We start from the raw sequence: 13,309 nt of genomic DNA on the forward strand, positions 1-13,309 counted from the left end.
CTCGAAAGGGCGCCCAATGCCGCCCCTGTGGAATGACCACTGGAAGGGCCCCACGAAGGTCCCTCGGTAGCTGGCTCAGACCGGTGTCCGCTGGCGGACAAAGCTGCCCTGTGAGCAAAGAGGAGTACAGAGGGCGAAAGCAGCTCACCCGGGGCACTCGTGCTCTCGCCTAGAAACCAACGGGGCCTTGCTTGACTCAGGAGCCCCACAGGGGTTAAAGTGTAACCTTGGAGCCATCGGGAAGGCAGAGAAAACACCCAGATTGCTTGGCCCCTGGGTCCTCACGCCTAAGATTTCTACCTTCTTCCTCCCTCTCGCAGCACCTTTCTCCTCGCTCCCACTTCTCCCCTCCCCTCAACTTCCATTCTCGTCTCCCTCTACCCCCAAATCCCCACACTGCTTCACTTCTCCCATGGGCTCTCAGCTGCTCCTTTCAGGCAGTGTCTCCCTAATTCCCGCAAAACCTACAGCTTTGCCGGTTTGGAGGCGGGAGGGGACCTGTGCCACAATGAGGACAGCCTGACACCTAGTGGCCAGAAGTCGCAACTGCCTCATGTCACTGGTCTGGAGAGGGTCGCCCCAGCAGTCTGGGCAAATAGGCAGTCTTCCCCGCCCCGGCCTCCAGGGATCCAGGCACAGAGGGCTGGGACTGTCTGAGGGAGGACTGTGACAGCCGCTCGGCACCAGGAGCCCAGTAGCGGGCTGTGAGGAGAGGTGGTGATGAGTTACACAGCAGTTCCTAAGCACCCACTCATGCGGGGCGCGGACAGGCAGGTAAACACGGCCGTCTCTGGACAGAAGGCAGGGATCCCATGGAGCAATAGCGTCTGGGCGAAGCCCACTGTCGGAGGCGGGGCTCCCGGCCCCTCCCCAGTACCAAGGTTTAGGGGACGAGGGCGGGGACGGGTACCGCCCAGCCCTGCCCAGAAAGGAGTAGAGGGCGGAGAGAGAGTTCTCGCGGTACCCGCCCGGGGCTGGGGAGCCGGTGGCCCGGGGGAAAGTGGGGACGCTGGTTAATGAGGCCAAGCAAGCGAGGGCTACTGGGGACTCCGTCGTCAGTCGGGAGGCGCCAGCGAGGGGTGCCTTGGCCGCGGCACCCCCAAGACTGCCCCTTATTGCCCGAAGTCTGCGGGAGTCAGGCGGGGCCTGGGGGAAATGGGGCTCGCGCCCTCCGCGCGGCAAAGACGCCTGAGGGGCGGGGGCAAGCGGGCGGGGCGGGGCGGTGGCGGTGGCCCGATGGGGAGCGCAGGGAGGAGCGAAGGGGCCTAGAGGGCTTCGCGAATGCTGTGTGGGTCTGGCGGCCGGCGCGAGAGGCGGTCGGGGTGGACCGGCACGAGATAGATCCCGGTTTCCAGAAGAGCCCGGAGAGGTGGCCTAGAGGGCGGGCAAACAGACAGCAGGAAGGGCCAGCATGCCCCGACTGCTGCACCCCGCCCTGCCGCTGCTCCTGGCCGCCACGCTGATCTTCCGGGCACTCCGGTACGGGCTCTGTCGCCTGCCCCTACCCGTGCACGTGCGCGCCGACCCCCTACGCACCTGGCGCTGGCACAATCTACTAGTCTCCTTCGCCCACTCCATTGTATCAGGGACCTGGGCGCTACTGTGGTGAGTGAGCGACTGGGGAAATGAAGTGGCGAGGGGATCTTGCCGGGGAGCTGAGGGCCATACCTGATTCCCTGTTTGGAATCTTATCCAACCAGGAGCCGCAGCGGCCTCAGGCGAGGGGGAGCTAACCAGGGAAACGAGGCACCTGGGTTTTGGCCAAGCCCCTTCTCGTTCCAGGCAATATCGCAAGCCCAGGCTCTCCTGGGACGAGGGTAATGGGGAAAGTGAAGGTCCCCAGGGGTGCGGAAATGAAGAGAGCCTCCCCTCTTCCCTCCCTTGCAGTATATGGGAGACCCCCGAGATGCTGGTGGAGATTGAGACGGCATGGTCGCTTTCTGGCTATTTACTTGTTTGCTTCTCCGCAGGTAGGTGTTGCCCAGAAAGTGGGAGTTTGGGGGACGAGAAGAAAGCTGCTTGTTCAGTTCTCTTTATGACCTCCTCCCCCGTCCATCCGCTAGGGTATTTCATCCACGACACGGTGGACATCGTGGTTAGTCGTCAGTCTCGAGCTTCTTGGGAATACCTTGTCCATCACGTCATGGTAAGTGAGAAGCAGGCAGTGTGATATAGGCCTAGTGCTGGTGCTAGTGGTCTGTCTTTCTGAACCTGGGAGAAGGCCATCTCTTCGTAACCCCCTCCCACCTGTGTGTACTACTTCCCATGTGAGGGGGGGTGGTAGTCTTTGTACCCTTGTTCACAGGTCTGAGGCCAGCAATCCATGCTCTCACCTACTATCTCCTTAAACAGACTGGAAATATCACCCAGAGCCAGAACTTGTGAGCAGAGATCAAAGTCTAACCATGTTGGAAAAAAGAAATGAAAAAATTCCAGAAGGAAGAAATTTGGGATTTTCCAGCCATAATTCATGTGGTCTGCTTCTCCCACCAACTCCCAGGAAAGCTTTGGAAATCTGGGTTCCCTAACCTTTGTTCTCTTTCCTTCGCCCTCTAGGCCATGGGTGCCTTCTTCTCAGGGATCTTTTGGAGCCGCTTTGTTGGTGGGGGCGTCCTAACACTACTGGTGGAAGTCAGTAACATCTTTCTCACCATCCGCATGATGATGAAAATCAACAATGCCCAGGATCTCCTCCTCTACCGGGTCAACAAGTATGTCAACTTGGTCATGTACTTTATCTTCCGCCTGGCCCCTCAGGCCTACCTCACCCGTTTCTTCTTGCGTTATGTGGGCCAGAGGACACTGGGAACTTTTCTGCTGGGTATCCTCCTCCTGCTGGATGTGATGATCCTCATCTACTTTTCCCGACTCCTCCGTTCTGATTTCTGCCCTGAGCGTGTTCCCAACCGGCAACACAAAGACAAATTCTTGACTGAGTGAAAGACACAGAGCCTGGGACTCCGTGGCAAGGACGCCAAGAACAGAAACAGCCTCACATATAAACTGGGACTTAGCCCCAAGCCTGGGTATCCTCTGGGGCCACTCTCTCCACCTTCAAAGCCTACACCCATGCTATTGAAAACACTAATGAAAGCACTCCTCTGAAGTCCTTGTCCTTTCTTGGGCAAGGGGTGAGGGAAGCAGACAGACCGGTTGGACATAGTAGATGGGTGTATGAGGACAAGGTGCTACCAGAAAGCTGGCCAACCCACACTACCCTGAAATTGATGTTAATGAAAACTCTCAGTTTATCCCTCCTCTCCTACAAACTCTGGGCACTGGTTTCACACACAGCCCCTTCCAGGGATAAAGTGGTTCTTATAAAGCTGCTTGTTCTTTTACTCCTATGTTGGAGGCAAGCTGTAGTTTTCCTAGGACAACTAACCCTCGTCAGATTCACAAACGTCTCTCATACCTGAGCTCCTACCACCAGGAGTTATAACAAGTATGGTGGAGTGATAAGGTGAGTGTTACAAGAGGGTAAGTAGAACAAGAGTCTTGCGCAAGACCCTCTAACAACCTCAGTACCTGTGTAAACCAGAATGCCCACCCCCACAAATCCAACCGCAATCAGACATAAAGACAAGAGGCACAGATAAGGTGAAAAGATAATATATTTAGAATTGGCAAATTGGCCAGTTGGACTTGGTTTAGATGATCCCAATCTGAAAAACAAAAGGGAGCTTTGTTATTGGAGCTGAAATATTAAGATTAAGCTGGAATGTCATGGTTAAAAAGGAAAATGAGGGGAATATGAGGGTAAGACTTATTTAAGATAGGGTGCAGTCAGTCAATTAATGACTCATAAGCAAAACTCAGATTTTGGTCACTAATAGATATATCACTTACACTCAGGGGGTTGGTATTAAAGAGTCTACAGGAAAAGGAAGCTTACTTTGTTGGCAACGTCCAAAGCATCGTAATCGGGAGCCAGTCGAACATATGCCTTCTTCTCTCCATCAGGCCTGGGGTGGAGAGAGAAGCCTCAGTCCTCGCTGCTCCCATGCCCTCCCCCTTTACCCCCCCACCCTTCTGGCATTTAAGTGGTTCCTTTGTTCCTGTCATTCTTTCTAGATAATCATCTTTCCCTCATTTGCCCTGAGGGGGTTAGAGAAGCCAAAAAGCCCCAAAGCCAATTCCTTTTTATGGGAAACATCACAGGTCATTTTAAGACTTAAACCAAGAATATCTAATATGAACTGCCTAACTCTAGTGGCCACTGCCAAAAGAGGTAGGGACCCAAAAAATGAGCACCAACCGTATAAATCAAGTCTTAGAAGGACATTTTCCTCTGGTCTGTACTCCACACAAAGAACTATAATTGCAGCAGGAATGCAAGGAACTTTACAACATACAGGTTTTCTGGCTTCTGACTATAGCCTGGCCTCCCCATCCCTTGGGGCCCCACTTACCTGATCAGGGTGTTGACCTTGGCCACATCAATGTCATAGAGCTTCTTCACAGCCTGTTTGATCTGGTGCTTATTGGCTTTGACATCCACAATGAACACAAGTGTGTTGTTGTCTTCTATCTTCTTCATGGCAGACTCAGTGGTCAAGGGGAACTTGATGATGGCATAGTGATCAAGCCTGGGGAAAAGGCAAAATGAGGTCATCTGGCTTGAGCCTAGCAGAAGGATGGGTTGTCTTGGGGAGCTCAAGCCCAGAAAAGCCTAGGTGCATCAGACAATGAGGTAGAAATCATTTTGTTCAGACTTTGGTCGCTTTATAGTGTCATCACCTGCACCCAGAAATCTGAGGGCTTGACACCCCAGCTAGGGGATAGAACCCTGTGCATTTTCTTTCACTTGAAAGGCTCTCATTCTTTAAGTTATTAAAGAATCATCTTTTATTTTAAACTCTTTCATTTGCTAGAGTTCTGTGTTGGTGCTTCACCATGAGACTGGATCAAACATTTTTGCCTCTTTTGGTTGTGGAAACGGGCTCTATGCTCAAGGGTCACCAAATCTTGAGAGCAACTGATTACAACACAGGTTAAACTTGCAGTGGCTTGAGCACACACAGCTAGAACATACCTTTCCACCTGAAATTCAGAGAAACCATGCTGTTTATCCAGACACTACTTTCCTGTTTTGAAGCTAGATCAGAACTCAATTTCTTATCACATTAAATTCTAGGACCAAATTGGAGGAGAGTCTGTTACCTGCTTTCCTCCATGGACACAACCCACTCCATTCTCTTTGGAAACATTGGGAGCAGCAAAAACCCATTGGTAGCAACTACTACCATGGCTCTACTCTAATCTGTGGTTCCAGAAGAGTCAGTTATTACCAGTAGTTTGATACCAAAAAAATTAAGTGCCCAAACTTTTTGCCCATTCCACCCCCATTCCTTGAGCACGGTGTGAAAATTTGGAAGAACAAAAAGAAGCTTCTATACACTGCTGTAGGCCATCATTGCCCAATACAGATAACTGAATCCCCATTATCAATCAAGAATCAACCCATATCCTTACTCTCAAGAGATAGTTCCCAACAACAGTAGATGCCAAAAGCAAGGGACTAAAGCTGGAACTCGAAGATAAAGAGCATCTCTTTAATCCTACTTTATACTTTCAGAAAAAAAAAAGGATTTTCAAACCCTGACCACATGTGAAGTAATGATTAACCTAACAGAAAACTCTGGGTCGATAAATTCCTGCCAGTATTGTAAAAAAATTCTCTTGTTCTTAAATAAGACAGGAATAATCTCATACTCCCATTACAGAAGCACATTAGGTGCCAATGTATGTTTGAGAAGCCATGCTCCAGGGTGGGTAATTTCCAAATTACCAATGGAGGATACCCAAACATCTTTTCATGGGTAAGGGGGCAGGTACTGACTTGTTTCTCCTGGGGGCGCTCTTCCGAGGATATTTGGGCTGCCTCCGGAGCCTCAGTGTCTTTGGCCGCCGGAAGGTGGGTGATGTACGGATCTTCTTTTTTTTGTGGCTGTGGACGCCTTTTAGCACTGCCTTCTTGGCCTTCAAAGCCTTTGCTTTGGCTTCGGCTTTGGGAGGGGCAGGAGCTGGTAGAGAAGGAAAAGAAAATGGGAGTGCGGGATTCAGAAAACCGCTCACTTACGGTCTCAAGATCTGTCATGGGCGCCCATGGCCACACGTGCATCAGTGGTTCCTTTGAAGACATCACATGTCTCAGGAGATTAAGATTTTTCCATCATATGCACGATACTTGGGGCGAAGGTGACCAACTTGGAGTAACTCCAGGGATACGACGAAATAAAGAAAAGTAACCAGCACTAAACGAACACTCGATACGTGCCAAGATGCGTGCTAGGACTTTTACACATACCATCGCAAAACCACGGGGAGTGGTGGGCATATAGTCCCGTTTAAAATAAAACGGAAGGAAAACGCGTAAACCAAAGGACACCAATTCCTCCCATGCCTGAAAACATGGGAGCGCCAGCCTGTGCACCCAAGCAGCTTTACGGGGCCGACTATCTTGCTTTCCCTGGAGGGCGATGCCGGCCGGGTTACCTCACCAGTCCCCTTCACTGGGACCCAGCGCATGCGGCTGGGCCCACGCGGCCCACAGACGCCGCAGCATGGCCCAAACGTCGGAAACAGCTCCGTAGCAGGACGCTCTGGGCCTAGCCCAGCCGCTGTCCTCTCAATTCGTTCGCTCTGCGAGGATCTCAGACAAACCAGCTGTGGCCCCCGTCCCCAACTCACACACACCTTCCTTCTTCGCTTTCGGCGCCATCTTATGAAAAGGGTCTCTAAGGCCCGTTTCCACGGGCTTATAGCGCCAAATCTCACCAAAGACTCGCGATGCTTTTTACTTAGAGCTCATTGGATAATCTGTAGAGTGACGCCCGCCGGGAATGGTAGTTTGGTTTAAATAGCCCCGCGAGAGGGCGTAACCATGCTCTGCCCCGCCCCTCCGAGAGCCCTAAAACTTCTTGGGGGTTGTAGTTTTTTAAAGACACGTGTTTATTTGCTCACGCCTGTGGAACAGCAGGCTGTAGCTCAGGTTTGGTCCAGGGCGCTTCCCATCTTCAACAATTTCCTGTCTCAGGGAAGACAAGGATTGCACTGTCAGGAGACAGGAACACTACCAGCCAGAAAGAATGGGGTTAGATTGACTCGGGAAGTTGGATGCAGTTAAATTCTAGAGGGTTAGAGCAGGATTTTCCCAGTCTAACTTCTCAAACAACATCTGTAGAAATTGAGGTCCAGAGAGGAATGTGGATTATCAACAACACAGTGATTTGGCGGCAGAGAAAATCGAGTCAGGAGGGGGAGAAGTATCAGAAGAGATAAAAAGCTGCCACATCTGCCCTCTCTTTACCCGTGACACTGTTACTTTTCCTGCGTTTTCCTGATAATACTCTTGAAGTTCTATCAATATTCCAAATCCCCCCCTCAAAAAAGAAAAAAAAGAACATACTCCAAATACGCAGCGCACAGATTTCTCCAGTTCTTCCTCTGAAGAAATTCACTCACAGTCCCCTGCCCTGAACTAGTCATCTCTTTCGTGTCCCAGTTATCAAATTCAGTTCTGACACAAAGTTTCCTCTTTTTTTTTTTTTTTTTTTTTTTGAGACAGAGTCTGACTCTGTCGCCTGGGCTAGAATGTCATGGCATCAGCTTAGCTCACACTCCTGGGCTCAAGGGATCCTCCTGCTTTAACCTCCGGAGTAGGTGGGACTACAAGTGCGCACCACCATGCCCGGCTAATTTTTTCTATTTTTAGTAGAGACGGGGTCTTGCTCTTGCTCAGGCTAGTCTTGAACTCCTGGCCTTAAGGGATCCTCCCCCGCCTTGGTCTCCCGGAGTGCTAGGATTACAGGCGTGAGCCACGGAGCCTGACCCAGAGCAAGGCTCCATAACGCTCAGGTTTGCTTCTCTGAAGGGGCTGTGCCTCACCCACCCGCACTCCATCCTTTCTGTGTTCCCCTTCCAACCTCATAGAACCAGAGATGTCCCCTTAGACAGTGAAATTGGTTGTGCCTCTTCTTCTATCCTGAAAGACTTTGTAAAAAGGAAAAATTGTTCTTGGGAGAGAAGATTCCAATGGGGCTAGAGCAATGAACGCCCATACCAGAGGGGTGTCCCCGTATTCTAGAGCAGTAACCACCCAAAGAGCTGTGTTTCCCGGTCCACTTAGCCTTTCTTTATCCTCCATCAGAAGAGGTAGCTTGGTCTTCAGCTTTCCCATCCCCCTAACTGCAAGCAGCCTTAGAGGAAAAGACACCAGACTTAGGACGTCTTTCTCCTCGGTGGGTACCCGGTTCCGACCCTGGCACCCCTTTTACGCTATCCCCCCAATCCCCAGGGCAGAAGGGCGAACCCGGGAAGACTATGAGTCACGTCCCAGGCTTGGAGTCGAGGAGCGAAGCGCCGCCTCTCCTTGGGCCCCTTCTCTCCCCCTTTCCCCTCCCCGCGGGTTCCTGCCCTCTCCAGATGCTGCGCAGCCATCACCGATTCCCCATCACCAATTCTGCTGGGTGAGGATCCCCACGAAGGCGCAGCCCCGCACAGAGGTGCAGGGGAGAGCAGCCTGGGGGGTAGGCTCCAGCCTCACTGGGGGCGGTCCTGGTGCCCGGTGAGGCGTCTGGCGGGGTAGCCAGAGCCGGAGCAGCGTCGTGGGGAGGAGAGGAGGGGGAGGTGAGGGCGGGCTGTGAGGACCGGCGCTGCCGGGAGAGGGGACGGGGGCGGCCCTTCTCCAGGAATTTCCGGGGATCGTGTTACAGCGCTGGCGGAGCCAGAGCCGAGTGGGACGCGAGATCCGCAGCTGGACAGGGCCCCTCGCCCCCTCCTCTAGCGGCCTGCGGGCCGTGGCTGCGCCACCCCTGCCCACACTGACCCCGTGTGGCGGGGCCGCTCCGCGCCCCCCGGCCGCTCTGTTATGGTAGGGCCGCCTCAGCCCCGAGTTGACGTCGGGTCTCCGCGGCCTCGGGTTATCGTAGGAACTATTCGGCCCCGCGTTATTGTAGGGTCTACGCGTGCCCGGGCCCCCTCCGACGGGACTCCCGGGCCCCAACTGGCGGCCGACGGGTCTCCTCGCCGCCGAGTCGTTTTCGGGACGCCCCGGGCCAGGGTGATTGTGGGATCGCCCCGGCCCCGAGTGATTGTCTCTTCCCCGTGGCCTGCGGTGGTCGTAGCGTCTCCGAGACCACGGGCTCCCGTAGGCTCCCCGTGGCCCCGAGTTATAGTCGGGACACCCCGGCCGCGAGTGATTGTCGGGTCTCCACGGGCCCGGGTCGCTGGGGCGGATCAGGCCTCTGCGCCTTCTCAGGGCGCCCCCCAAGGCCGCAGGCAAGATGAACATTCTGGCGCCGGTGCGGAGGGACCGCGTCCTGGCAGAGCTGCCCCAGGTAGGCGCCAGGGCCACGTCGGGCTTCTGGCTGCAGCGAGCGTGGGCGGGGAGGAGGCGGCACCAGACCAGTTAGAGCATTGGGCCCAGCCCTGCCGCCCAGCTAGGCCTGCTGCTTCTGGGTGGTCCCCCCCCCACCCCCACAGGGCCGCTTGGCTGCGGGACTGGCGCCAGAAGTGGGTGAGTCCCATTCTTTTCCCTTCCCTCTCACTCAGTGCCTGAGGAAGGAGGCCGCTTTGCACGTGCACAAAGACTTCCATCCCCGCGTCACCTGCGCCTGCCAGGAGCACCGGACAGGCACCGTGGGGTGAGTTAGGGACACCCATAACAAAGAAAGGAGGTTCCCGGACACCTTGTAATCATAGCAGGGGTACACAACCACCTCCATGGGGCCCCATTTGAGCCCCTGCTGGCTACATGGTCATTGCCCTTTAGAAGCCACTGTGTTCTCCTTTCCTCCCAACAAGGTTGTTGTTAGTCCTATGAGATGGCCTGGGGTAGAAGGGTGGCAGCTGGATTCCTGACATAGAGAAGGTGTCCAACATGGGGAGGTGGTCACCTGCTCAGCTCCCCACATATCATCCATTGAGCCTCCTGGAAGGGGCTGGCTGTGTCTACAGAGATGAGTCTCATCATGAGTTAATAGAGGTAATACTAATAACACACTGATCCAGCATTTATTAATACACATTTACTGTGTGCCAGGCAGTGTGTTGGGTCCCTTTTTTTCTTTCTGAGACAGAGTCTTGCTCTGTCACCCAGGCTAAAGTGTGGTGGCACCATCATAGGTCTCTGCAGCCTTGAACTCCTGGGCTTCAGGTATCCTCCTGTCTCAGCCTTCTGAATAGTTGGGATTACAGGCGTGAGCCACCACGCCTGGCTCTGTCACTGTCTTTTATTGAATAGAAAACACTATCACTTAAGATGCATTCTGAGCTGGTATCTGTAGTCCCAGCTACTCAGGAGGCTGAGGTGGGAGAATCCCTGGGGTACAGGAGTTCGAGGCTGTATTGAACTATGATGGTGCCACTGCATTCCAGCCTAGGCAAAAAGAGCAAGACCCCATCTCTAAAAAACAGACAAAACTCTCCTTCTTTCCAGCACATCTGTCCAGGCAGCTCCCTGGGAGGCCTGGTGTCTCTGGTAACCTCAGCTTGGGTCCAGCTACCTTTCTGGACCTAGTAGGGAGCATTGGAACTCCCTAGGGTGAAAGAGCTGGTGCCCACTCCCCTTGCCCACTCTTGTGTCCAGCAGATTTAAGATCTCCAAGGTCATAGTGGTCGGGGACCTGTCCGTGGGAAAGACTTGCCTCATTAATAGGTAAGGGGGTGCTGGAGCTGGGCCAGGCAGGGTGGGGCTGAGCCTAGCCAGGTGGGCTAGGCTCCAGATCAGAGCATTTGGTGCCACCTCAGGTTCTGCAAAGACACCTTTGATAAGAATTATAAGGCCACCATCGGAGTGGACTTTGAGATGGAACGATTTGAGGTGCTGGGCGTCCCCTTCAGTTTGCAGCTGTGAGTGCTTCCTCCACCCCTTCTAGCTATCCCTTCCCCCAGCACCTACATTCTACCACTCAGTCCCCACATACTTGTGCTTCACTCCTTCCTCCCAGTTGGGATACCGCTGGACAAGAGAGGTTCAAATGCATTGCATCAACCTACTACCGAGGAGCTCAAGGTAAGGGGCTGGGTGAAGTGGGCTAGGTGGGTCTGAGAGTGCACCTGGCCTCTAATCTAGAGCTGGAGGGATTGGGGAAATGAGCCAGTAGAGTCTTCCCCATCAACCTGGGGCTGTTTCTGCCACTCTTCCAGCCATCATCATTGTCTTCAACCTGAATGATGTGGCCTCCCTGGAACATACCAAGTATGTGAGGATGCTGCAGTACAATGGGGCACTCTGGGAAGAGAGGGTTCAGAACAGACGGGTGGTCAGGGAAGAAGAGGCCTGCATCTAAGACCAGAGAAGGGCCAATTGGTCATACGGATGGCAGCGGGAGGGGCCCATCAGGCTCACTTGTCCCTTGCTTTCCATCATCTGTGGCAGGCAGTGGCTAGCTGATGCACTCAAGGAGAATGACCCTTCCAGCGTGCTTCTCTTCCTTGTGGGTTCCAAGAAGGACCTGAGTGTGAGTGTGCCAGTGGGGGGACTTCCCAACTTGCTGAGGGAACCCTTCATCTGACTCTGACCTTCCCTCAGACTCCTGCGCAGTATGTGCTAATGGAGAAAGATGCCCTGAAGGTGGCCCAGGAGATTAAGGCTGAGTACTGGGCAGTCTCATCTCTCACTGGTGAGTCAGAGGCTTTGGGCCTCCTGCTGTGCCCTTCCTGCCTACTCTCCTCTCACTCCCACACCTCTAGCCAGGCCGATGCTCCTAGACCTGACACTGTCCCTGAGCACCTCTCTGTCCCCTGTGCCAGGTGAGAACGTGCGGGAATTCTTCTTCCGTGTGGCGGCACTGACCTTTGAGGCCAATGTGCTGGCTGAGCTGGAGAAATCAGGGGCCCGGCGCATTGGGGATGTCGTCCGTGAGTGCCCGCCTGGTTGAGGGTGGCAGAGAGCAAGGGGCACCTCCAGTCCCTGCTTCACATATTTTCTACCCTTCTTCAGGCATCAACAGTGATGACAGCAACCTCTACTTAACTACCAGCAAGAAGAAGACCACATGTTGCCCATGAAGGGTGAGGAGGCTGTCCACAGACTCCCCAGCCCTGTGGCACTGTGCCACACTGACTCCCCCAGAGCGTGACCCCTAGACATTTGCACTGACTGTTTTTCCAGACCAAAGAGCTGCCTCTTTGTGGCAGTGTCCCCAGAGGGGTAGCTGGGACCATGCTTGTCACTTCCTGCCCCGAGCCACCATGCCAAAGACTGGATGCCCCCCTACTCCTCCTGGGGCTCTCCAGGCTGCGCAGCAGGTGCTGGGGGGAGTGTCCCTGCTGCTTTTGCTCAGTCTGCTGGGCCCTTTCGATAGGAGGATGCTTAATGATTCCAGCTCACTGTGCCTTATGCATTAAAATCTCTTCCTTGTTAACACTTTGGGGGCTGGAGTCCTTTTTTGGGGATGTGGAATGGTCAAGGCTGTATGACCATCGTGGGACTGAAGCTGCCTACAGGGATTCTGGCCATCCCTGGCCACTGGGCAGGCTTAGTTAGGCTGGGAGCTCAGAGATCAGGTTTGGGGGCTGCACTGGGCCCTCATGTATGAAATCTGAATGGCTGGCTTTGAGAGCCCTTTCCTCTGATCCATCACCCCCAAATGTGCCCTCCTACTTGGTGCTTACACCCAAATTTCCACCACTGGATAATTTTTTTCCTTTTTTCACACTTTCCTGCCTTTCTTTTTTTTTTTTTTTGAGACAAGATCTTGCTCTGTTTCCCAGAATAGAGTGCAGTGGTGTCATCATAGCTCACAGCAACCTCAGACTCCTGGGCTCAAGTGATTCTCCTGCCTCAGCCTCCAGAGTAGCTGGGACTACAGGCATGCACCCCCATGCTCAGCTAATTTTTCTACCTTTTGTAGAGCTGGGGTCTCGCTCTTGCTCAGGCTGGTTTCAAACTCCTGGTCTCAAGGGATCCTTCAGCCATGGCCTCCCAGAGTGCTAGAATAATAGGCATGAGCCACCACGCCTGGCCCTGCCTTTCCTTTTAAAAATACTTTTCTGAGGGAAACAGAGTGAGAAGCGATTGAGTTTGAAAGCTTTTTGGGTTGACCAGATGGCCCAGGGAGGTTGGGCCCCAGCCCTGGCTCTTATTCAGGAGGTCCTGCATTTGAATCCTGGCTGTCCGTCCTTACCAGTGATGAGAACTCAGGCAAATTGCTTATCCTCTGTGCCTCAATTTCCTCATCTGTAAAATGGGGCTGATGGTACTGAATTCATGAGGCTGCATTATCGAAATAAGATAAAGCATCAACACATGCATAGGAAGAGCTAAAAAACTCTTAGCTATTATAACTATTATATTAACTTT

At 53.5% G+C, this 13,309-nt stretch overlaps 3 protein-coding genes and 4 non-coding genes across 14 annotated transcripts; 2 read left to right on the forward strand and 5 right to left on the reverse strand.

Annotated features, from left to right (window-relative positions):
* Positions 1-525: 525 nt before the first annotated feature.
* On the forward strand, positions 526-3,311 carry TLCD1 (TLC domain containing 1). Of its 2 annotated transcripts, none has more exons than XM_069480965.1 (4): positions 526-770; positions 1,888-1,970; positions 2,064-2,146; positions 2,557-3,311. In XM_069480965.1, exons 1-4 carry the CDS (start codon positions 721-723, stop codon positions 2,938-2,940), a joined length of 600 nt encoding a protein of 199 aa, XP_069337066.1. In that variant the 5' UTR covers positions 526-720; the 3' UTR covers positions 2,941-3,311. The 2 variants fall into 2 exon arrangements, with proteins under 2 accessions (XP_069337066.1, XP_069337065.1); XM_069480964.1 differs by lacking the exon at positions 526-770 and adding an exon at positions 1,224-1,605.
* A 270-nt stretch (positions 3,312-3,581) lies between these two features.
* RPL23A (ribosomal protein L23a) lies at positions 3,582-6,744 on the reverse strand. The gene is made up of 5 exons (XM_069480966.1): positions 6,700-6,744; positions 5,843-6,026; positions 4,413-4,589; positions 3,896-3,965; positions 3,582-3,665 (listed from the first exon to the last, which is right to left on the reverse strand). Exons 1-5 carry the CDS (start codon positions 6,722-6,724, stop codon positions 3,651-3,653), a joined length of 471 nt encoding a protein of 156 aa, XP_069337067.1. The 5' UTR covers positions 6,725-6,744; the 3' UTR covers positions 3,582-3,650.
* On the reverse strand, positions 3,780-3,852 carry LOC138392762 (small nucleolar RNA Z17). Its single transcript, XR_011235038.1, has one exon. It is a non-coding gene; the product is annotated as a small nucleolar RNA Z17 (small nucleolar RNA).
* Positions 4,034-4,099, reverse strand: LOC138392755 (small nucleolar RNA SNORD42). Its single transcript, XR_011235032.1, has one exon. It is a non-coding gene; the product is annotated as a small nucleolar RNA SNORD42 (small nucleolar RNA).
* Positions 4,676-4,747, reverse strand: LOC138392761 (small nucleolar RNA Z17). The gene has a single exon (XR_011235037.1). It is a non-coding gene; the product is annotated as a small nucleolar RNA Z17 (small nucleolar RNA).
* LOC138392754 (small nucleolar RNA SNORD42) lies at positions 6,119-6,185 on the reverse strand. The gene has a single exon (XR_011235031.1). It is a non-coding gene; the product is annotated as a small nucleolar RNA SNORD42 (small nucleolar RNA).
* Positions 6,745-8,324: 1,580 nt separating the features above from the next.
* RAB34 (RAB34, member RAS oncogene family) lies at positions 8,325-12,376 on the forward strand. 7 transcript variants are annotated; one of them, XM_069480967.1, is made up of 11 exons: positions 8,325-8,471; positions 9,263-9,341; positions 9,556-9,647; positions 10,595-10,660; positions 10,753-10,854; positions 10,953-11,017; positions 11,152-11,203; positions 11,384-11,465; positions 11,537-11,627; positions 11,758-11,865; positions 11,948-12,376. In XM_069480967.1, exons 1-11 carry the CDS (start codon positions 8,326-8,328, stop codon positions 12,013-12,015), a joined length of 951 nt encoding a protein of 316 aa, XP_069337068.1. In that variant the 5' UTR covers position 8,325; the 3' UTR covers positions 12,016-12,376. The 7 variants fall into 7 exon arrangements, with proteins under 7 accessions (XP_069337068.1, XP_069337069.1, XP_069337070.1 ...); XM_069480968.1 differs by having other exon boundaries at positions 11,384-11,441; XM_069480971.1 differs by having other exon boundaries at positions 8,408-8,471; positions 9,129-9,341.
* The last annotated feature ends 933 nt before the right edge of the window (positions 12,377-13,309 follow it).

Source organism: Eulemur rufifrons, chromosome 9, assembly GCF_041146395.1.
Source record: "Eulemur rufifrons isolate Redbay chromosome 9, OSU_ERuf_1, whole genome shotgun sequence".
Classification (NCBI taxonomy): Eukaryota; Metazoa; Chordata; class Mammalia; order Primates; family Lemuridae; genus Eulemur; species Eulemur rufifrons.

Coding starts and splice junctions, on each gene's coding strand:
- TLCD1 (XM_069480964.1), top strand. CDS start 1,412: ATGCCCCGACTGCTGCACCCCGCCCTGCCGCTGCTCCTGGCCGCCACG. Junction 1,606..1,887: donor GGGACCTGGGCGCTACTGTG/GTGAGTGAGCGA, acceptor CCTCCCTTGCAG/TATATGGGAGACCCCCGAGA. Junction 1,971..2,063: donor ACTTGTTTGCTTCTCCGCAG/GTAGGTGTTGCC, acceptor TCCATCCGCTAG/GGTATTTCATCCACGACACG.
- RPL23A (XM_069480966.1), bottom strand. CDS start 6,724: ATGGCGCCGAAAGCGAAGAAGGAAG. Junction 6,027..6,699: donor GCCGAAAGCGAAGAAGGAAG/GTGTGTGTGAGT, acceptor CTTCTCTACCAG/CTCCTGCCCCTCCCAAAGCC. Junction 3,966..4,412: donor AAGGTCAACACCCTGATCAG/GTAAGTGGGGCC, acceptor TCTCCACCCCAG/GCCTGATGGAGAGAAGAAGG.
- RAB34 (XM_069480967.1), top strand. CDS start 8,326: ATGAGTCACGTCCCAGGCTTGGAGTCGAGGAGCGAAGCGCCGCCTCTC. Junction 9,342..9,555: donor TCCTGGCAGAGCTGCCCCAG/GTAGGCGCCAGG, acceptor CCTCTCACTCAG/TGCCTGAGGAAGGAGGCCGC. Junction 11,466..11,536: donor GTTCCAAGAAGGACCTGAGT/GTGAGTGTGCCA, acceptor ACCTTCCCTCAG/ACTCCTGCGCAGTATGTGCT.